Here is a 22,826-nt window from a genome sequence, read left to right as displayed (position 1 = left end):
CAGGTTTGGAACAACTTGAGGGTGAGTAAATGATGACAGAATTTTCATTTTTGAGTGAACCTCCTTTAATGCACTAACTTACTAACATTAACAAGTGGGACCTTGATAAAAAGATGTTTTATCCATACATACAAAATAACAATAGTCCCTATTGACCTTTATTGACAAAAAAAAAAACTTTAAAACTAGCTAAATATGATAGACCAGTCTGCTTGGAAAGGGGAAAAACTAACATCTTTACTCTTCCACGGTAAGAAATGGAAGATGCTGATAGATGCTGCTAATACATCAGACAATCTGGTGCCAATCATGTTATTGTATGACGCCATCTAGTGGATGCTTGGTAAATAAATAAATAGGTTTGATTTTAATGTTTTATTATTATTATTATTATTATTAATTTGATTTAGCAATTTCCAATGACAGAAAACCAATGATATTTTGAATGATTTTCATGTTACATTTATTGTAGTATAATGCGTATCGTATAACTCCTTAAGAGTTATACAACAAATCTCTCAAAAGAAAAATCACTGATACAGGCCCCTAGTTTACACCAGGGATTACAAATTATAAAATACTCTGGCAAAGGCTGCTTTAATTCCAAACACAACAATATATGACAATAAAATAATTAGTGACAAAAAAGAAAGAAAAAAATACTATGCATCAGAGTCCACGGATCATTTAAAAACAAGCAAGCAATCATTATTTGCCATTGACTGGAAAATATTTGCTTCTCGAGCAATTTCTTAACAAAACAATGGATATAATCTTGATTATTGAGTTTGAATTGATTGGACTAATCTATAAAACCAAAGTCTTTTTTTATAGCTCTTTAACTGATTTGAGGTTTACAGGAGAGTCCTTCTTGTTTTTTGAGACTATTAGTGAAGAATAAAGTCACACATTACATGTGTACTACTATCCCCAAGCAACACCACAGGATCTGCCACTTTCACATACACTAGTAATAAACAGAAGGGTGAACATTTGACATTGTCAGACTCGATAGCACGTAACTGAGTCACACTACAGATGAAGCAACAGTTCTGAAAGCATTTGTAAGTGATTTTCAAGTCCTTAATCCTGAGGATGGAAGGTATTAGACAACAAGAGGGCACCTTAGACATGAAACAACACATCAGATGCAACAATCAGTAACGTTTCTAATATTTCAAAAAATCCCTTTCAAATATGTGTCTCTCTGATTCATTGCGGTCTCATGAGAAACATAACTGAGGCCTCTTTCAATCTCATTTTAAGAACCTTTTTGTACCTAATAGACGAGCCCTAAAAATCCTTCCTCCAAAAGTACCCAGATTTATATCTCCTCAAACAAGACACTGTTTCTGTCGTAAATCAGTACGTTTAGGCATACTGCATTCAAAACAGGGTTGAAAGCAATGCACCCACATGTTAATAACTGGTTTTCAATATGGCAAATTGACAGTAATCTTCAGAGTAGTGCACAACAGATCAAATATGAAAAATGTGTAAAGTACAAAAGAAAAATGTGACAGTGCAGGTTGGTGCATTTTAACCCTTGTTGGACTTCCAGCTATAAAATAAACAATGGCACATTCACCAGAGTAAAAAAAAAAAGGTACGTTTTAAGTCCATTTAAGTGTTACATCACATGTAACATTGCAGTTTTAACATTCCTCAGAATGTGGCACTAAATAAGGAAATTAAATGTCACAGTCCTCCTTAACTAAAAATCTGAAACCAGATTAAGACCTAAAACAAGGCACAAGCACACAGAAATAATCCAATATGACTGACACAAAGAGGTTTGGAGAGCTGTACTGATCATCCAGATGGCTAAAACCTTCACAACACCTCCCACAACGGGCCTGGTGCCCATGACAAGTCTGAATCTGAAGTTTGATTGAGAATTTTGTACGCTACCGTTCAAAAATTTGGGGCTGGTAAGATTTTTTATGTTTTATAGTCTCATCAACGCTACATGTATTTGATTAAAAATATAGTAAAACAAAAATACTGTAAATTATCATTAAAATTAAAATATCTGTTTTCCTTTTGAATATTTTTCAAATGTAATTTATTCCTGTGATGCAAAGCTATATTATGTTGTTGTTGAAAACAGTTGCCTGTTTAATATTATTGTGGAAACTGTTTTTGTTTGATTTATACTAGAAAGTTCAAAAGAACTGCATTTTTTAAAAACAGAAATCTTTTGTGACATCATAAATGTTTAACTATAAAACTTGTAACTTTTGATCGATTTTAATTTCTTTCTTTCAAAAAAATACTACGGACTGCTAGAATTCTTTCCTCTCTTTTCCTTACCGTTATGCCAGCATGGTTGCAACAGATTTAATACTAAAAATGAAACAAGCACAACTAGCGGCTTTCATTTATGGAAAAAAAGGAAGTGTATTCTATGTCATTAGTATAGCAATATTAATGTAACTCCTCATAATATGATTTATGATTCTACTAAAATGTACGGCCGGAATTGTGCGATTTTGAGTCTGTAGACATAAGCGTTTCATTCATGTATAATCAATGAGCTCCTATTCAGTCATCAGAACCTTGGGCCAACAGTTTCCCTCTCGGCCACAAATGTGGGCTACACATTCAAAAAAAAAATCCTGGCCAGGGCGCAGCACTACTGGAAACATCTCAAATGTATGTCAACAAAACTAGCTGTAACATTTGGCATCCACTCTGATGAAGTTTAATGAAGTGAACAGCGTGAACCAATAAACAGCTGTTCTGTGTAGAACGAGTCCTTAATTCTTTGGTGCTTGACTAAGTAGGAATTAGTTCAATGACTAATTCAATAGTTGTAAAGCCACTGGAACAAGTCATCTTATTTTTAACCAACCCATACCATAGCTGTCCTTTGTATAATCCAAGCACAAGATCTTGTGTATGGATTATGATAAGAAAAAAAAAGTGACAAATTAAAAAATATATATATATCTTCTGTGGGGCATGCATGTGATGAGATCAGCAATATTGGCATATAATGTGTCTCTGTCCTAGCTCTGAGAGAAGTATTCTAGTACAATGCGTAGATGACCCAGTCTATCCTTCAGAGAAGTCAAAGACAGAACGGTGGTCTGATAGGCTGGATCTAACTGCAGCACTGACAGCAGCCACCAGCACCAGGCCGGTCCATTAGCAGACGCCTGCAACGCACAAAAACACATTCATTCTCGTTAGAAAGCTACTATTAAAATGCAAGATCAGTGGTTTTGCTAATAAACACAATATTCTGTGTGCTCTGACCTGAATGTTGTCCTCTTTCTCGGGCATGATGCCGTACTGCCGGCTGATCTGATCCTGAATGCGGCTGTTCAGACGATGGTACCACTCTCTCGCCTGCTGATACACGCTGTCATGGTGAAGCTGCAGTAATTCAAGCTCGCCGCCTTCGACCTAAACGCAAACAAGTAGAAGTTTTACTGTTATTTATATGCTTTTTTCAACCTGATGATAAAACAATCCTTGTGAAATCATAATGAAGAGATGTTAGAAAAGAGCCTGAATTTGTTGACTAACAGGCAGTTAATCACAAGCTGTTCGATGAATACACTTGCAATTAACGCTAATTAACACTAAGTATTTACTTGATATTAAATTTGCTGTGCTAACAAAAGGTTTCATATTTATAGCCATTAAAAGCTATCTATCATGCAAAAAGGCTCAGGCTTGTGATAGTGGTAATAACCCCCTCATGAATCTTTTATGCATGCTTTTCATTTAATGTTCAATCATGACACCTTATTTAGGTGGATGAGACGCATAACCATTGGGAAAACAACTAGAAGATTAAAAAGTCCAACTTTATTTACTAATAATAATAATAACTGAACGAAAAACACCACACTGTTGCGTGGCTCTACTTGCCTTAAACATTTCATTAATAAACATTTAATTGTCAGAGTCAGAACCAACCTGAACCTGTTGAAATTACTGTGTTAAACCGATAAATTACAGTATTCTGCCCTAGTATGTGAGCTCAACCGGATGCAATTTAATGAAAATAACTGCGGCAGCCAAATGGCTTGATTATTATTATTATGACAATCATCTTGGTGTCACTGCACTATTTGAGTGATCACAACAATCAAGATCGCTTCCACATATAGCCTCAGTGGGCACCACAACTTCCTATGCAGTGCAGTGTACAGAAAGTGTGAGAAACTTCTGCACAAATTTCAATCTTGAGGAAGTGTCCCACAACAGGTCAAAGCAGTATTAAAACGATCCACCTTTATCCAGGCATTCAGATCATTATATTTTAATATAATATACTGAAATGCATGTTATTAAAATGACAGAATATTATAATATGACAAAAAGAGCTTGCTACTGCTACAGTTTGCTATGGTAGAATAATATCCCGGAGGCTCACGCAGGCAGCACTTTAGTTTAAATACTAATATACATTATAGAATGCAAGTGTGTCATCAGGAAATATTTCAGATAAATATGTGCCAGATTTCTATTGTGACAAGAAACCTTTAAGATGAGAAGTATATCAAGGGCTGTATTAAAGATACTTCCTATCTTAAAGGGACTATATGCAACTTTTTCCCCAAAATAAACGTAACAATAGCCTTTTTATTTTACCATTTATGACTCAAACATCTCCTGATGAGCATACTGACACCTTGTCCGCTCACAGTGGGTGCACCTATAAGCCTGTATCCTATTTTTCCTATTTTCTGTCGGGTCGGATTTTTCCCGCGCTGTCTGCGGATGTGACGTCAAGTAGCCTGGGAAAACCCAGACAACTTCCAGCAAATTTAGATTTGCTCTGAAAGTTAGTCTGGCAAAGAGCTCATTCAAGCTCATTTCCAATCTGCCGAAATCGCGGCACCAAACAGAAACGTTGGGGCGGGCTTTACACGATGACGACAGCGCTGAGCGCTGGGATTTTGAACATGATTTTGTAGCCTACATTACAAAGATGGATGCTGCCGTCGAACATCACTCGTTCGAATCAGCCATCGCGTCTGTTTTAAGCGATTTGAACGTTTCCTTTTAGTTAAAAACCGAGCAAAGAACAACACTCAGAGATGTTTTTTCCGCCGCTCTGCATACGTCATCTCCTTCATCGGCATCGCTCTGATTGGGTTTAGGTCTGTCCGCGACGTCCGTTGGTGACGCCCCTCTGGAAATGATTTGTCTATGACACTTTGCCAGACCATAACTCAGTTACAACTGAGAATGGTCTGGTTTTAACCAGGCTAGACGTCAAGCGCGTTCATGTTAAACGTTTCAGATCACTCTGCCACCACCGCTAGTCAGCAAGTAGCCTACACTCGCAAGCTGTGCAATGGATTTTGCGAATACACAGAAGAGACCCAGGACAACTCGGACACCAACAGTAACAACAACACGACCCTGCGGGCTCGGCTCGAAGAGTTCAACCCTCAAGCTGTCACTCCGCCCTTTGCAGGACCGCGCAAAATAAGCACCGTTCTCAAAGGCCGCCGGAGCCTGTGGCTCGCCGCTCGCCGGACTCCCTCCCTCGACCCTCGATATCGCCTTCTCCGCCTCCTCTCACAGACGCGCAGCTGCCACTCATGAGCCACACTGCCGTCGTTTCTGATGCAAACGCTTGCCGGAATGACTCCCTCGAGCGTTCTCTCTCTCCTTCTCCGCCCCTCCCCCTTAAATAAATTATTATTTATTATATAGCCATGTAAAGCTACATTATATTGTTTGTTGTTTCTATATCTTAACACAAAATAAGAGGTAAATGAAGATATAAAGTGTGATGCATTTTATTTCACGTATTAAGACATGTAGTCAATAAATATTGCTAAATGGTATTATGTATATGTGTCTTTCATACTTGGTGATAGTAAGCTACTTGTGTATAATAAGTGGTCAAGGACAGTGCTCAGATTTGTGTTTTTAATATTCTATGAAAGTTTCGGGCTGTGCGCCCTTCATCAGCGTGTAGGCCAATGATGAAATGGGTTTATTTATTTATTTAATGTATTAATTTTTTGTGTAGTTTGTCAGCTACACGTTTGACGTTTTGATAAGAGAACACTTATCTCAAACAATATATGTAATTGACTGTTCTTACCTCTGTAAACATAATGTTGACCTCCTTGCAGCAGATGACTTGTGAAGTGTGCACGTACGAGCGCGCACTGCGAGAGCGAGCAGAAATGAAGAGCAGTTCTGTTTTTTGGCCACAGGTGTCAGTCGCGAGTTTAAATTTCAGAAAAACGCATATAGCCTCTTTAAGCCTTAAAGGGGTCATATAATGCCATTTTTGTACAAGCTAATATGATTCTTTAGGGTCTAAATTAAAAGTTTGTAATATACTTTAATTAAAATTCTCATTAGTATTGTTAGAAAACATTATTTTACCTGGTCAAAAACAGCTCTGTTTTCAGCACGCCGTTTCAGTGCATATGCCTTTAAATGATAATGAGCTGTGCTCACCCCGCCCCTCTGTTCTGTGCGTACACGTTTGTAACACAATAACCATAACGCGTTGTTCGTTATAAACGTGGGATTATGAATTATATTGAGAACGTCGTACATAGAAAACATGCCGTAATGTACCCTGAGTGTAAACCTTAGACTCATTCATTGTGAAGCGTGCAAGCGATTTGCAAAGATATAAATATTAATATAAAGGATAATAAAACGTTACACTCACTTCAGTTGTTCTAGAGGTTCAGCAGGAACACGAATAGCTGGTACCGATCCTTTATTCAGGAAGCTTCTTAGCAAAACCAGCTTTATACTGACCCTCGTTTATAAAGCAGTCTGCTGAGAAATGATTCGGGCAAACATGAGAGCATTGACGTTGCTCGTGGGGAATATTCCCTTCGAAAACAAAACTCAGCCACTGCGTCTTCAGCGGTTCGGATTTGGGAACATTAAAATGACTGCTGTGTTCCTTATTACACCCAAGAACAGAACACCACAATCGCTTAGACGCTATTCTGCTCATAGACAGTGCTCCAGCATATCAACAATGATCGCGCCGGTCCGCGCAGACTATGATTGACAGCTGGCTCACGAGCGAGGGCGGGTCTGTGTTGAAACCTGGCTGTCAATCAACAATCGCGGGAGGGGCGTCCGACCGTGTGACGTCACACGGTCGAACGGCTCGATTTGAGGCAGGGGAAAACATATAAGGAGAATAAAACAAAAACACTGGATGGATTTTTATCATTATATGATGTTTGTGTACAGGCACTGCCAACACACATTTCAGTACAATCAACTTGAAAAAGTGCATGTACCATTATATGACCCCTTTAAGTTAAGATTTAACCAAAGAACGTATATTGACAAGAAGTGAAAGCCAATAGAACGTTCCATTGCAACACCAGCACCAGCAGCAGCGCTACGCGTCCGCCATTTTGGGGTGAAAGCGACTCGGCAGTCATATATTATACATATATTTAGTCCAGTGCAGAGGTCATTTTTAGGTTTAAATAAGGTGATTATTTTAACTCACAACAGTTAACGTTATAGCAGTTAAAAAGAAGTTGCTACCAGGCTTTTTCCCCCACATAACTTGAGACATAACTGAAGTTCAAGGATTGAATTAATTAATGTTATATTACTCTCCATATTAAGTGTGACAGGTAAGAATAAAGTGATCTCAGTTCATAAAGTTATAATAACGTTAGACCGTTTCCCAGGAGGTACACATAATGTTACATACAAAAATAAGTTATCAATGAAATAAATGAATTCAGCAAATAAATTGTACAAAAATGTAAATGTTGGACAATAAAGATATAACAGCAATAGAATAGCTTTACAGTAAACTGTTTTTTTTTTTGCAGTACTATCTTATATTAATGACCGTTAAAGCAAGACTATGTAAACAAAAAAACACAGCCACTGTCCAAAGTGGCAATTAAAGTTATAGGATAACGGACACAGCACTGCAGCAGCATCATGTTTGTAGCATGATCCAGGGGATTAAAACGTACAAAATATATTTCAGGCCTAGTGGAGTTGGTAACTAATAATAGTAGTAAGTTACCATGTGTAAAGTTGCATAAAATGGAAATACTCACTAATGCAAGAAAAAACTACCTCAAAAAACTGTTATCTGTGCCCCTGATAGCACACGTACATCACGGAGACGTCTAGTTGATGTGCGTGTTTACATCTGGAAGACGTATTATTTAGAGTGTTTGCTCATCTGCAATACGTCTATAGGACGTTTCCTGTTAGATGTCAAATAGACGTTGTCTTTAAGATGTAATGATTTAGAATGTATGTTAAACTGACATCTTAAAGATGTCTATCAGATGCTAGTAAACAGCAGATGCTTTCCAGATGAAGTGATCTTTAACAGACATCTTGCAGACGTACGTGTGCTATCTGGGGCTGTTGTCCAGTAACTCCAGTTGGAATTTTTACCCCAAAATGGCGCCTGCGCTACCGAAGCGCCACCTAGTGGCTGTTACCAAAAAAGCATCAGAGTTTCGCCTCTTGTTCTTCTATACTCTTTGATTTAACTAAACTAACTGAAATCACCATAGTTACTAAATAGATTAGATAGAATTCTAGAATGTTTCAATGGTATGGCCCCATGAGAGCAATTTAATTTACATGATTCTTGTATTATCTGGTTATAAGGTTAAATTTTTTCATATTTGCTATACGGTCTTTATGTGCTTTAATAATGCTGTATTGCATTAAAGACTTCTTCCAATGTGCCTTTTTCTTGGACTTAGATCTGAAATTTGAGTTATGGCAATCTGTAACCTCTGACCTTATGGTCCTCCAGGTACTCAATATCAGCAGTGTGGTAGCCATCTCTCTGTCCTCTCCTGAGCACTCGGAAGCGACTTCCTCCCACTGTATCCACATAGGAGCGACCATCGGCAAGCAATTCAAGTTCCAAAATATCCAACATGCAGCCATAATCTGCAAAGCTGTGACAGGAAATTCTAGTATCAAAATACTGTAATATATATATATATATGGCTTTTGTTAAATAATGACATGGTGTAATAAGTCATGTGTTATTGTTCATCTGAGGTTGTATTTACCTAATTTTAAGACCTGCTAACAAACAGATGATTTTTATGATACTTAAAACCAAAAAACTCTGAAGGGTGTCCTTTCTTTTCTCACATGACTGTATGTATATACACTTTTGTTTTTGCCCCCATTTTTCATGAGCTGAACTCAAAGATCTAAGACTTTTTCTATGTACACAAAATGTACACAGTCGTACACAAAAACAAAAGTGTTTAGTTCAGTGTAAATTTGAGAATTAATAAGGCCTAAATTAAGTTTCTTAAAATCAGTAAGTGCGGATGCTAGCATAACCTTAAATGACAGATGTTAGCTGCATAATATTTTATTTGTATACCCTTTGCCATGCTCATAGCTGCACATGCCAAACTTTTTGGTGCCCGTCTCCATACATCTGCGCATCATCAGACGGTAGCGTGGCTCAAAGATGTGCAGCGGGCAAGGGATGCCAGGGTACGCCACTGTGCACACAAAGATTGGGATGTCCTTGGTCAAACTGGAGATAAAAGATGGTCAATTAAAAGATGGCACACTTTTTCAGAGGCTTTAACAGTCCAGAAGACGTTTGATATTGTGTGAAGACTTCTAGACACCATTTTATACATTTTGCAGATACTGGAGTAGTTCTTCCAGACCTCAGCAGCATAGGAAATTCCGTTCATAGAAACTCCTTTACAATAAATAGGCAGGAGCACTGTTTTTTGTTATCATTGAGAGGGGCACTCACTTTGAGAGCTCTTCCATCTCTGCCTCGTGCACCTGTTTCCTCTCTGCCAACTGCTGGGGGAAGAGGCGGCAAATAATCTCCTGCAGCAGCACTGTGGGGTTGTACTTCCTGTTCTTAAAATACTGAGAATAGGAAGTAATGTGGTGAGACTTATACTGCTATGTAATATGATTTGCTCTGTTTTATTTTTGTTTATTTACTTCATGAAAACATAATGTGATTGACTTGAATTAGAAGAATCAGGTCTGATTTAAGACATGTTATTCTGTAGGTGAAAAACATAAAACATTTAATTGTAAAATAAAGTTAAATAAAATAAAATAAAATAATACAATTGCAACTTTATATCTCACAAGTGCATTTTTTAAATTTAAAGTTAGAATTGTATATATATATAAACAGGTCCTTCTCAAAAAATTAGCATATTGTGATAAAGTTCATTATTTTCCATAATGTAATGTTAAAAATTAAACTTTCATATATTTTAGATTAATTGCACACCAACTGAAATATTTCAGGTCTTTTATTGTTTTAATACTGATGATTTTGGCATACAGCTCATGAAAACCCAAAATTCCTGTCTCAAAAAATTTGCATATCATGAAAAGGGTCTCTAAACGAGCTATTAACCTAATCATCTGAATCAACTAATTAACTCTAAACACCTGCAAAAGATTCCTGAGGCTTTTAAAAACTCCCAGCCTGTTTCATTACTCAAAACCGCAATCATGGGTAAGACTGCCGACCTGACTGCTGTCCAGAAGGCCATCATTGACACCCTCAAGCAAGAGGGTAAGACAGAAAGAAATTTCTGAACAAATAGGCTGTTCCCAGAGTGCTGTATCAAGGCACCTCAGTGGGAAGTCTGTGGGAAGGAAAAAGTGTGGCAAACAAACGCTGCACAACGAAAAGAGGTGACCGGACCCTGAGGAAGATTGTGTAGAAGGACCGATTCCAGACCTTGGGGGACCTGCGGAAGCAGTGGACTGAGTCTGGAGTAGAAACATCCAGAGCCACCGTGCACAGGCGTGTGCAGGAAATGGGCTACAGGTGCCGCATTCCCCAGGTCAAGCCACTTTTGAACCAGAAACAGCGGCAGAAGCGCCTGACCTGGGCTACAGAGAAGCAGCACTGGACTGTTGCTCAGTTTTGCATGTCATTCGGAAATCAAGGTGCCAGAGTCTGGAGGAAGACTGGGGAGAAGGAAATGCCAAATGCCTGAAGTCCAGTGTCAAGTACCCACAGTCAGTGATGGTCTGGGGTGCCATGTCAGCTGCTGGTGTTGGTGCACTGTGTTTTATCAAGGGCAGGGTCAATGCAGCTAGCTATCAGGACATTTTGGAGCACTTCATGCTTCCATCTGCTGAAAAGCTTTATGGAGATGAAGATTTCATTTTTCAGCACGACCTGGCACCTGCTCACAGTGCCCAAACCACTGGTAAATGGTTTACTGACCATGGTATTACTGTGCTCAATTGGCCTGCCAGCTCTCCTGACCTGAACCCCATAGAGAATCTGTGGGATATTGTGAAGAGAAAGTTGAGAGACGCAAGACCCAACACTCTGGATGAGCTTAAGGCCGCTATCGAAGCATCCTGGGCCTCCATAACACCTCAGCAGTGCCACAGGCTGATTGCCTCCATGCCACGCCGCATTGAAGCAGTCATTTCTGCAAAAGGATTCCCGACCAAGTATTGACTATTGAGTGCATAACTGAACATAATTATTTGAAGGTTGACTTTTTTTTGTTGTATTAAAAACCCTTCTTTTATTGGTCGGATGAAATATGCTCATTTTTTAAAACAGGAATTTGGGGTTTTCATGAGCTGTATGCCAAAATCATCCGTATTAAAACAATAAAAGACCTGAAATATTTCAGTTGGTGTGCAATGAATCTAAAATATATGAAAGTTTAATTTTTATCATTACATTATGGAAAATAATGAACTATCACAATATGCAAATTTTTTGAGAAGGACCTGTATATATATATATATATACACACACACACATGTAATTATTGTAACAGTCTGTGTTTCAGTAGTACCTCCTGCAGTGGTTGTTTGCAGAGTGGACAGCGGAGATTGTGATCAAGACTTCTCTCGATGCAGTTCTTGCAGAACGTGTGTCCACAGGGTGTTGTCACTGGCTCATAGAATAACCTTTAATCCATTGATCATGATAGTGATCCATTGAGCACAGATAAGAGGTGGGAAGTTAATAAACAAATCTGTTTATGCACAACAGCTCTTACGGTCTTCTGGAATAAAAAAACTGCTAAAATCCTCATTAAGAGAGATATAAATTTTTATCTGGTTTTATCCCATTTCATTAAGAGGATCACTTTGCAGAAATATATCAACTGATAATAACAATTGATAAGGAATAATTAACAACATGCCGCTTAATTATTACAAATAGTAGTGCATTATTTTGTACATTTTCAAATAATTCAACAGCCCGGAGTCGATATATTCCGGTTACATTACAGTTACCACGCCTCAAAACATTGTTCAATGTTTTATTTCAAGACATATGTCAGATTATTATCCTTTAAACACTAATTTCTTATGCATCTCATCGCAAGCAGCGTCTAACTAATAGTGAAGATGTAAGTTTAACTGCTTTAAAAACAGTCACGTAACTGAGAAACTGCAAAAATGTCATATAGCTTTTCAGTTGCAAAACTATTTTACTGATAAAGACGCAGGGCAGCACTGACAACAAGTTTGTGTGTGTGTGTGGGTGTGTTTCTATATTGGGAGAGAGAGCAGGAGAAAGAGAGTGTGGTTTCCATAGATAATGAAAGGTAGTTCCATTGCGAAAACATGGATATAGTTTGTCATTTTTATCTTATTGTTTGTTATATCAATTTGATTGGTCAATGTCTTTGTAGGTTTTTGTTCTTTTGCTATTGTAGGCTGTAAGGACCTCTGAAATCATTTGACGAAGTGATATGGACATATAATGTAGTCAAGACCTTCCTGGAACAACTTTAGCTGTGCGTTTCCCTGAAAATAATTGCACACCTTAGAACGTTTGTAAACCAGAATCATGCATTTAACAGCTCCATAGTAACTTAAAATACACTGGTATGACCACAAAACAAGAATAAAACAGTGTCATGACATTTCCCTATATTGAATTACACTTGTTAAAGTATTAAAGAACATATTGTGTCTTCAATTAAGCAAGTGCCAGCTGTAATCTAACATTTAAAGACTATATCAAAGTTCAAGAAAATGCAAGGGTCTTGTAGCAGGATATAAGGTCAGTGAAAAAGGACACACTATAAATCTCCACTGACCTGATGCAGAGAGGGCACTCAAAATCAGTCACTGTCAGAACGCTGAGGCAGGACTCTCTGCCCACAGTGCACACACCTAAAGAATCAAACAACCAAAATAAACTTTGAATGAATGTCATTCTGATTTGTTGTCTAATCATGTCTAAACAAAGACAGTATTATTTGAGAACTGCTTAGGAAGTAAAATTAAATAATATTTATATGAATAATAATATTTAATAATATTATTAATATACTGTATAACCCATTATGTTTACCTGGGTTAAACAATGAACAAAATGAATATCATATGTTTAATATGACAATTTACTTATGACATATTATTACATTTTTGTATACATATGCAATAAGTCACTCGAGGATGTGCTATACTGTATATATATAGCTTGGCTAATGTGCTATGTTATGAATATAATTATGGCCAAAATGTCAAACCAGTCCCACACAATTTGCTGAAACCAACACCTACATACATTATTATGTATTCCTTACTTAATGCGTAGTTTAAAAAAAGTATGAGATTAATGATGATTAATAATCATCATCAAGTGACAATTAATTCAAATTGTATGACGCAAAGCAGCTAAACTAACTACTTTTCAGCATTCTGGACTGGAACTATCCATTTAAAAACTAAACTTTGAAAATATTATTGAATTATATTTAATACAAAAATTATGTTTTAATTATTTCTAGAAGGTGCATATATAAATGCATTACATTTGTTTCCATGAACAGTTAGTAAGATATCTTTACCTCCATTCTGTTTCTCCTCTCTCTTCATCATCATTTCCTCATCATCCTCAGCAGTGGGGAGGAAGGACACGGCCTGACACAGGCTCAGGCAGCACTCGCCGCTGGTACCATGCTTCACTTTAGTTGCATTCTAGGACAGAACAGGAAAGACCTTGAGAGTGAGCAAAAACTTTCCCATATAGCTAACATCACAAATGATTTTTTTTTTTTTGCCATATCAGCATCAAAGTCTATTTTCATGAAGAAGACAAAAAGAATCTTTAAGAAAACATCACAATAACAACTATATCAGATCTTTTAGTTTAATATTTTAGTTGCTCACATTACCAATGTTACACAAGAGCGCTGTGCGCACACCTCACCTGCCCGGCATCACTTTGACCTTCAGCACTGTTGTGCGTGTAGCGCTGAGTATCTGTGCAAGAGGGGCTTACAGAGCTGGTGATGGGACAGGGATCTTGCAAGTACTCCGACACAACATGCAGGATCCGTGGAACTTCTTCCGGTACAGGCATTCCCTCTGCTTCCAAGATCTGCATATCATGTAAAACATTTATTCATTTTTTAAGCAAAATGTGCTCCATATTTGGATGTTTTGGATCTGACTCTCTTCAGAAAAGTGAACTGTTCATCAAACTTCTGGAAACTTTCTGAAAGACCCACCTTCTTAATCTGGTTTTTCACAGGGGCAAAGTCAGGCTGCTGCTTCAGGCAGCGGTAGAACTGGATGAGGGCTTCAGTCTGTCTGCCCATTTCAAGAAGAACATTCCCTTTACGAAAGAACCCCTAAAAACACAGAATTTAAACACAAATTATTAACACAACTAATCTTATTCAATTTATTAAATATAATTTAGAAAAAATCCTCAGGAATATAAGTGCATCTCCCCGTTTTACATAATAAATATAATCAAAACATAGTTACATAATACGTACACTACATTTACATTTTTTTAGTACAGGAAGATTTTTTTATGTCTTAAGTCTCTAATACTTACCAAGGCTGCATTTATTTGATAAAGAATACAGTAAAAACAATATTTTGAAATATGATTACAATTTAAAATAGCTGTTTTCTATTTTAATATATTTTTAAATTAAATGTATTCCTCTGATGACAAAGCTGAATTTTTAGCATCATCACTCCAGTCTTCAGTGTCACATGATCCTTCAGAAATTATTCTAATATGCTGATTTGCTGCACAAGAAATATTTTCTTAATATTATCAATGCTGAATACAGTTTTGCTGTTTAATATTTTTTGGAAACCATGATAATTTTCAGGATTTTTTGATGGATGTAAAGCTAAAAAAAAAAAACATTAAAATAAAAAGAATTATTTTGTAATGTTAATGTATTTACTGTTATAAATGTATTTTTGTATTTACTGTCACTTTTGATTTAATGCCTTTTTGCTGAATAAAAGTGATAAATTGGCCAGCAGACATATCACCCTGTAGCCCAAGACTGGTTGCCCACTGAAGCTAAGCAGGGTTGAGCCTGGTTAGAACCTGGATGGGAGACCTTCTGGGAAAACCAGGTTGCTGCTGGAAGAGGTGTTAGTGAGGCCAGCAGGGGGTTCTCACCCTGTGGTCTGTGTGGGTCCTAACGCCCCAGTGTAGTGATGGGGACACTATACTGTCAAAGAGCACCGTCCTTCGAATGAGATGTTAAACCGAGGTTCTGACTCTCTGTGGTCACAAAAAAAACCAGGATGTCTTTCGAAACGAGTAGGGGTGTAACCCCGGCATCCTGGCCAAATTTGCCCAGTGGCCTCTGTCCATCATGGCTTCCTAATCATCCCCATATATATATACTAATTGGCTTCATCACCCTGTCTCCTCTCCACCAGTAAGCTGGTGTGTGTTGGGTGTTCTGGCGCAATATGGTTGCCGTCGCATCGTCCAGGTGGTTGCTGCACATTGGTGGTGGTTGAGGAGATTCCCCCTTCCATGTAAAAGCGCTTTGAGTGCAGAGAAAAGCGCTATATAAATGTAATGAATTATTATTATTAAATTAATTTAAAAGAGTATCATTAAATATTAACTTTGAATGGTAGTGTATGCCAGTAAACTGCTGTGGGAAGAATACCAAACCACAATGTGCTCTGTCCATACCAACAGAGATGACATAACCATGAAACTGTGTCAGTCATTTCCACAAAACCAAAACATGAGACTGTACAGACATTTTAGAAATCTGGCGTGAGTATGCAGAATAATAAATATGTATAATAAATTGATACAGATTTTTTAAGTATGCAGAATATAACTCATCTGTTAACACCATTCCTAGTAAACAGTAATCAAAGTCTTGTCCCTAGACAACATATAAATAACCAGTACAGTCAGCAAAGATGGCCCTCACCTCAGTCCAATTGGGTCGCACACAGCACAGGTCATCCAGGTCACGGAGGGCATCAGAAAAGCGACGGAGGCCCATGCAAGCCTCGGCCCGCCACACTTTCAGACTCACATCATCCGGGGCTGTAGATGCATGAAAAGATGGACAGTATGATGCTCAGTCTCATTTCAGACATAGATATGTGGCACTGGCTTTTATGGAGTTTTTTGTTTTAAATGTGCATAAACAAAAAGAGAGAAACCTAAATGGACATCTTTAATCTCTGAACAGCAGCACTCTGCATAAGCATTCCTCCCACCTTTAGGGACCATTGTGTTTTAGTGCACATCTTACATCTGCACCACTTGGATGGCATGAGATGACCATCTAATAGCATAACGCAAAAAATAAAGAAAAGAAACTGTGTAATGCATAAAGATCAAATGCAATGAATGGAGTTCGCCTGCTATAAGATAAACAAAGGAAGGGGTGGATGAGGATGCTTTAGAGATTAATCAAATTCAACTACAAAGGGATCTGATCTGACAGTGATGAGATGGTCCTCACTGCAGAACACGAAATCCAGGGGGAGGAGTTGGATCCAGATCCAACTCCTCCCACCTTACATATACCTAAACCTACCCATCTCCACCCCCTGATCCCTAACCCCGCCCCTAATCCTACCCATCTCCACCCCTTAGATCTGGATCCAACTCCGCCCCCTGGATCTCGTGTACTGCAATGAGGTGCTACTGGATATATGTGCACACAGGCCGATGAAATAACCAGGATGTTACGATACAAACCAGATTATGCTATAGGATTCTCGGTTACACAAGAGGGAAAGTTTATGTGGGGCAGAACGCTGAGCGTACAGGAAACTCTCTAATTGGATTCAAAGAGTTGACACACATCTGAGGTTTGCCTGGGAGGGTTTATGTTACTAGACAGATGACTCGTTCATTCAGTGGCCGTAAAATGATACGTTTAATTCACTAAAAGACAAATGGTACTGTTGATGTTAATAGTCATGCTATATCTAAAAGAGAAGAGCCTTACAATATTACCAAACTGCACTGTAGCTCATTATGTCGGAGATGCATTAATTGCACAGGATTCTGCACAACCACAATCATGCATCTTAGAATATGTTCTGTAATGTCTCCTTTGTGTATATTGTATACCTAAGGGGACTTGTTATTTCACCAATGTGTGCCCTAGAGATTCTTTCATGGCCTTATTTACCCTTGTTAGTGACATCAGCCACTCAGTCACAACATGTTTTAACCCATTTTCACTGGTATTCATTAACCCTTTAGGAGACCTGAGATTATGAAATCACTGTTGCTTTCAACAAGCACGGCTCTCCGCTCTCAAGTGTGTGAGTAGGTGGATCACAAAGACAATCTCTAACAGTCTTCAACTAACCCACGCTGTGTTAAAATGCTGTAATCTAGGGCAAATATTTCTAAAAACAACAGATTTCAGACTCCTGCTGCATATGGCTTTCATTATCTCAGCCTAGCTGTGTTTATAGGCTGATCTGATTCTAAACATGCATTTAGTATATTAAATGTTAAATGAGATAGTTTGTCTCAAAATGATAAAAAATGAGTAAATGATGAGTCGTTTACTCACCCTAATGTCGTTCAAAATCCGTAAGACTTTCGTTCATAGAAACACAAATGAAGATATTTTTAATAAAATCTAAGATTTCTGTCCCAATTTTTGTGACAGCTACGCAACTCTGACGCATAGAAAAGTTCATAAAGAGATTGTAAATCTAATCCCAAGCGGTTTAGTCTAAATTTTCTGAAGAGACACGATTGCTTTATACGATGAACTGATTGAATTTAGGATTTTATTCACATATAAATATTGATCAGCGAACATAAACAGAAGCTCAAGCATCTTTGCTTAACGCTTGAGAACAAACTTCATTGGTTCTTGCAGAAGCTCAGACGTGCTGCGTCACGCAAGAATGAATTTCTTTCTTTCTCGCACATCAAGCTAGCATGCTTGCGCTTCTGTTTACCACAACTGATGCGTGAGTTGATGAATGTTTATATGTGAATAAAAATAAATCAATTCTGTTCAGTGGTAGTTGTGTAGATGTCAATGGAGGGAAAGAAATCACTTAATTTCATCAAAAAGATCTTCATTTGTGTTCCAAAGATGAGTCCAAAAAGTCTTTCGTGTTTGGAACGACATGAGGGTGAGTAAATGATAACAGAATTTTCATTTTTGGGTGAACTAACCCTTTAATTACATCATCTCTATGATGCATTTTCCACAGTGATGTCCTGAACTGACATGATTGATAATCTATTAACAGATTCTTGTAAATTTTATCCTCATTTAATTCAAATCATCATACTTCTGGAGGTTTTTAATTGCATTCAATGTATTCCTTTTTCCTTAGTGAATATGAGGTTCACAAACTCATTGGCCTACTTCAGCAGAATGAGGTGTGCTGTCACTGCATAAATGTCCTATAAAAGGCAAGAGCCGGCTATTATTATGAGTTACAAATATCCTGTACAGCAAGAAAAAAAAAGGTTACAATTTGCTGTATAAAATCTAGTGATCTATAGACTGCACAACCTATAGGCACCTTCCATGTCACCGATCATCATATACACCAAATTTGCAATTCTTGCAAAAAGTGGGTTTACTTTTACTTAATGCATCCTAACCATAAAAAAAAAAAATTATAAGAACTAAAAAAATTAAACATTTCATTAATTTTGTCATGTGAACAACCAATTAACACTGATAAAATTCTCGCGAGACTTAGGCCTACGTACAACATGCAACACTAACAGTTTTGGTTTATTTTAAGCCAGACATAACGTTAGTAATAACTTGTGGTTGGGTAAGTGACTCTGGTTAATTCTGTAATCACACTCATAAATCGGTATTCCGATTCGTGATATGTTTTGATTCACAAAAAAGAATCGGCTCTCAAGAATGATTCTTTCGACTACACTCGCGCTGTATCTCTGTGTTTTGAAATCAAGCGCCTTAAAGCAACTAAACATAAAACAATTCGGTTTCTGTAATAATAATACAAAACGGTGTTTAATAGAAAAATTAACGAATCGAGCTCCGTTTATAGCCCTAGTTTTGAGACACCCATAGTCCGAGGCGCATCTGCATGTCAGTTGTCATTATTACCGATACGGAACACAACCCTGTTGCACAATAAACACCAATTTGGTTGCATAAGGTAATTTGCCTCGTAGACGGAGTTTGCATCCTTACCCATCTCGATCCCTTCGTCCGCAATACGAAGCGCTTCTGTAAACTCGCTGGTTTTCAGCTTCTCCTGAATGTGACACTTCATCTTAGTCTCTTCTGGGCAACATTTCTCAATGACGCTAAACAGTAACACGTTGTTTCTGATGTTTTTCGCATCTCTCTGTTTCAGTCGTTCTTTGCAGGTTGGGCATCGCGAGGGCAGGAAAGCCCCCATGCATCTCCTGCAGAACGAGTGACCGCAGCTCATGGTCACGGGCTCGCACATGAGGAACAGACAGATCGGACACTCCAGCAGATCCATGCTGGACTCTTTCACCCGGTGACAGCTTCCTCCTGAAAGTTGAACAGCTGATGCCCTTTGTCAAAAGTTACAGAGCTCGATTCTTGAGCATGAAATGTAGTAACGTTATGAAAAAAAGTTAAATGACACCGGTAGTTTAACAGCTCTCCTATCTCATTTCGTGACCACTGCTTTTATAAGCTTCCAAAGGCCGATGGCAGTTTATGCGAAATTGAGCCGAGTGTGCCAAGACTATGAGCATACTTTAGGATTCCATCTCCAACTTACTTTTATATATGACAATAGATTTAATATGTATGGTTATCCGTTGTCAATCATATCTCAGTCTTTGTTGTGAGAGTAACGTTTTCCCTTGTTGTGTATGACGAATCGGTTCACTCCGCTTCAGTCCGAACAGCGTGGCTTTGCTGACTCTTCCGAACTCCATCAACGCAGTGCAAGGACAAAATAAAAAGCGACCGATGGATCTCTATTTTCCTGTTTTTAATTTCGCTAGACCAACATCTTTCTCTTGTATTTAGACCGCAGATAGTGCTGGGTTCGCCACTGACACCATTATTACATTACATAAATAAAAAAAACACGTGACGAGTAATGGTGCTTCCCATTGGCTCTCCCGCTCCGCGTTCCACCCTGTTGTGAAACAGCGAACGCCGCGTTTCATAACAGGGAATCTCGCGCACTAATTCAATGACAGACGCCTACAAAGCAAACTCTGCCATGGACATATGGGTGCTCAATAATTGTGCTTTGATAATTGCTTTCTTGCCTTATCATTGTGTAATTTAACAGTTTCCGCACGTAGTTAGAGGTTTTGCTTTAGATGTTGAATGCAGCCCCTTCCGGAGATCCTGCATTCTGAGCCACTGATAACATTATAAACCCTGAGAAATAACATTGTGTTAATATTTTTTAAACATTTATCTCAAATTGTCTACAACTTTTACATAAACATTACCTTCGCAAACCCTACATGTTTGTGTATTTATGGACTCGTGTATGTAGAACATATGTTCACTGGCATGCTGGTGAGTAAAAACCTGAAGCATAACAGGATGACACTGCAAATACAGAGGCATTGTAATTACCAACCAATGATACAAATATCCATTTGGTTAAAATCTGCGTCACTGTGTTGACTAAAGTGCACTTACACAAGATTGCATAAGTGCAGTAAAGGTTGTATAAGTTTGCATTTCCTCCAACCAATCTGCATCATGTAACAGTCATGTGACACTGAGAATGGCTAAATCACATAACACTACATTGTCTGGCTGCAGAGCAGGTTTTTACTCAGCAGTGTAACAAGCTTTTTTTTTCCTTTATCATTATCATTCCATTAATATACATCTACATACAACAACAGTTTGTGAAATATGGCTTGAACTGATTCTTGTAGTCGGTTTTATTTATGTGGAAACAACACAAAAAAGCAGTAAGTGATATGAAAATGAAAAGACCAGATCTTTATTATTTTACACATACAGCTCTACTTCAATGACTGTGTGAGCAGATCACCGTGTTAAATAGTACAAATGTCTGTATGTATATGTGGTCTGCCTATGTTGAGTTTTGTAACAAAGTTGAAGAACGGGCATGTCCTGAATAACAATAAAAACAATACATTCCTTAGACAGCTCAAGTCATCTCATCAATAATACTGCACATTGCAGCATCCTTGTCCCCCACTTTGTCCTTCTTACAAGACACATTCTTGTCTGTTTGTGCAACCATGCAGCTAACACCCGTCACATCTACATCCATAGGCTCGGTTTTCAGTCTTGCGGCTCCAGCTGACCCCGCGCCACCAGCCTCTCCCGCGCTGGAGCTGTTAGGTTGTGGCAAATCATCAGGCAGCGAAACAAGACACCCCTGAATCATCTCCACCACCCGCTCCAGATGCTTCTGGAAACGCTCAGCCGTCTCCAATCTCTGTCTCTTCTGAACCTCCATCATGACTCGAAGCGTCTCCCTGGCCTGGTGAGGACGGTACTCATTGATGAGGTGATGCATGTGGACAAACAGGAGTTTCAAGTCCTCCATCTTCTCCTCTCGCTTAATGCTGCCTGGGCTTTTGATGAGGATATCCAGAAGGTCCAGAAAGTTGACTAGGATGGACATATTTAGTTTCTTCAGCTCTCTCTTGTGGTCAAACTGCATAGGGTGGAGGCGCTCGATGCCCTGGGTCTCCAATGGTCGAATAATGATGTCATCGCATTGGAAATGATTGCCAAACATCATGTAACTGTCTCGAATAGGAGGAGGGGGTTTGGGGGCCAGTCCCTTTCGCACGTTCTCATCCGTGTACTCCTTGATGAACTGCATTGGAGGCGGTGGAAGAGCACTGACCTGCTGTGGCTCCCCCATGTTTTAAATCTAGTCGAGAAAACAATCAAATCTATTTATTAAATAGAATAGTACCAATATTGTTGTTATTATTATTTATTAAAACTCTGTCTCACTGGGATGCAATCTACAAAACAACTATTATTTATTAAAAACAAAATTCGCTTTGAAAAATGATTTGCTCTCAATCATATTTCGTTATATTACTGACAAACAAACATATTGGGGGTCTTCGGAATGCAGTAAAAGGAACCATAAACATGTTATCAACAATAACTTACTTGTTTAAAACAGCTAAAAGCTTACAAGCTAAATGCTACTGTTCACCAAATAAGTGATATAGAGAATCGCAAAGCGGGACTCATTACTGTAGTAATCAACAAAAATACATACCGAAACTGATGGCTTTATTGAACAAAAATAGTGTCGGCTACGAAAACAGAATTTCAGTAAACATAAGCAAAGCGGTCAAGTCCTCCTGCATGTCTCTTCTTCTTCTTCTTCTTCTTCTTCTTCTTGTAGGATTCCGGCAGTGTAGACGCTGCTGAGCGTATTACTGCCCTCCACAGGTCAAAGTTTGCACTAAATTCTTACATTCTGTGTCATGCAAGAATTGAAGAACTGCCGTGGAGAAGATCAGTTTATGCTCGTCACTGTGTCCACTCCAAACAAAGATAAAACATAAAAATCCTTAACTCCAAGTCCTGACAGTTTAATAAAGAATATTTTTCTTTCTGCCCAATACTTTCTGCATTCCAGAAAAACAT

General features: G+C 38.3%; 2 protein-coding genes and 1 long non-coding RNA gene across 3 annotated transcripts; 1 reads left to right on the top strand and 2 right to left on the bottom strand.

Moving 5' to 3' along the window:
- Positions 1–1,189: 1,189 nt before the first annotated feature.
- LOC130095128 (uncharacterized) lies at positions 1,190–1,499 on the top strand. Its single transcript, XR_008808048.1, has 2 exons — positions 1,190–1,369; positions 1,464–1,499. It is a non-coding gene; the product is annotated as an uncharacterized LOC130095128 (long non-coding RNA).
- A 1,189-nt stretch (positions 1,500–2,688) lies between these two features.
- On the bottom strand, positions 2,689–20,285 carry lonrf1 (LON peptidase N-terminal domain and ring finger 1). The gene is made up of 12 exons (XM_056261781.1): positions 19,416–20,285; positions 16,176–16,294; positions 14,472–14,594; positions 14,171–14,341; positions 13,809–13,938; positions 13,053–13,128; positions 11,793–11,907; positions 9,746–9,867; positions 9,356–9,514; positions 8,750–8,912; positions 3,262–3,411; positions 2,689–3,161 (listed from the first exon to the last, which is right to left on the bottom strand). Exons 1-12 carry the CDS (start codon positions 19,711–19,713, stop codon positions 3,012–3,014), a joined length of 1,776 nt encoding a protein of 591 aa, XP_056117756.1. The 5' UTR covers positions 19,714–20,285; the 3' UTR covers positions 2,689–3,011.
- An 879-nt stretch (positions 20,286–21,164) lies between these two features.
- Positions 21,165–22,596, bottom strand: med7 (mediator complex subunit 7). Its single transcript, XM_056261780.1, has 2 exons — positions 22,453–22,596; positions 21,165–22,089 (listed from the first exon to the last, which is right to left on the bottom strand). Exon 2 carries the CDS (start codon positions 22,078–22,080, stop codon positions 21,352–21,354), a length of 729 nt encoding a protein of 242 aa, XP_056117755.1. The 5' UTR covers positions 22,081–22,089; positions 22,453–22,596; the 3' UTR covers positions 21,165–21,351.
- Between the last annotated feature and the right edge of the window lie 230 nt (positions 22,597–22,826).

The sequence above is a fragment of the Rhinichthys klamathensis genome, unplaced genomic scaffold (assembly GCF_029890125.1).
Source record: "Rhinichthys klamathensis goyatoka isolate OS25496 unplaced genomic scaffold, OSU_Roscu_1.1 h1tg000186l_1, whole genome shotgun sequence".
Classification (NCBI taxonomy): Eukaryota; Metazoa; Chordata; class Actinopteri; order Cypriniformes; family Leuciscidae; genus Rhinichthys; species Rhinichthys klamathensis.
The sequence above is the reverse complement of the archived record's forward strand: the minus strand, read 5'-3'. Positions and strand labels throughout refer to the sequence as shown.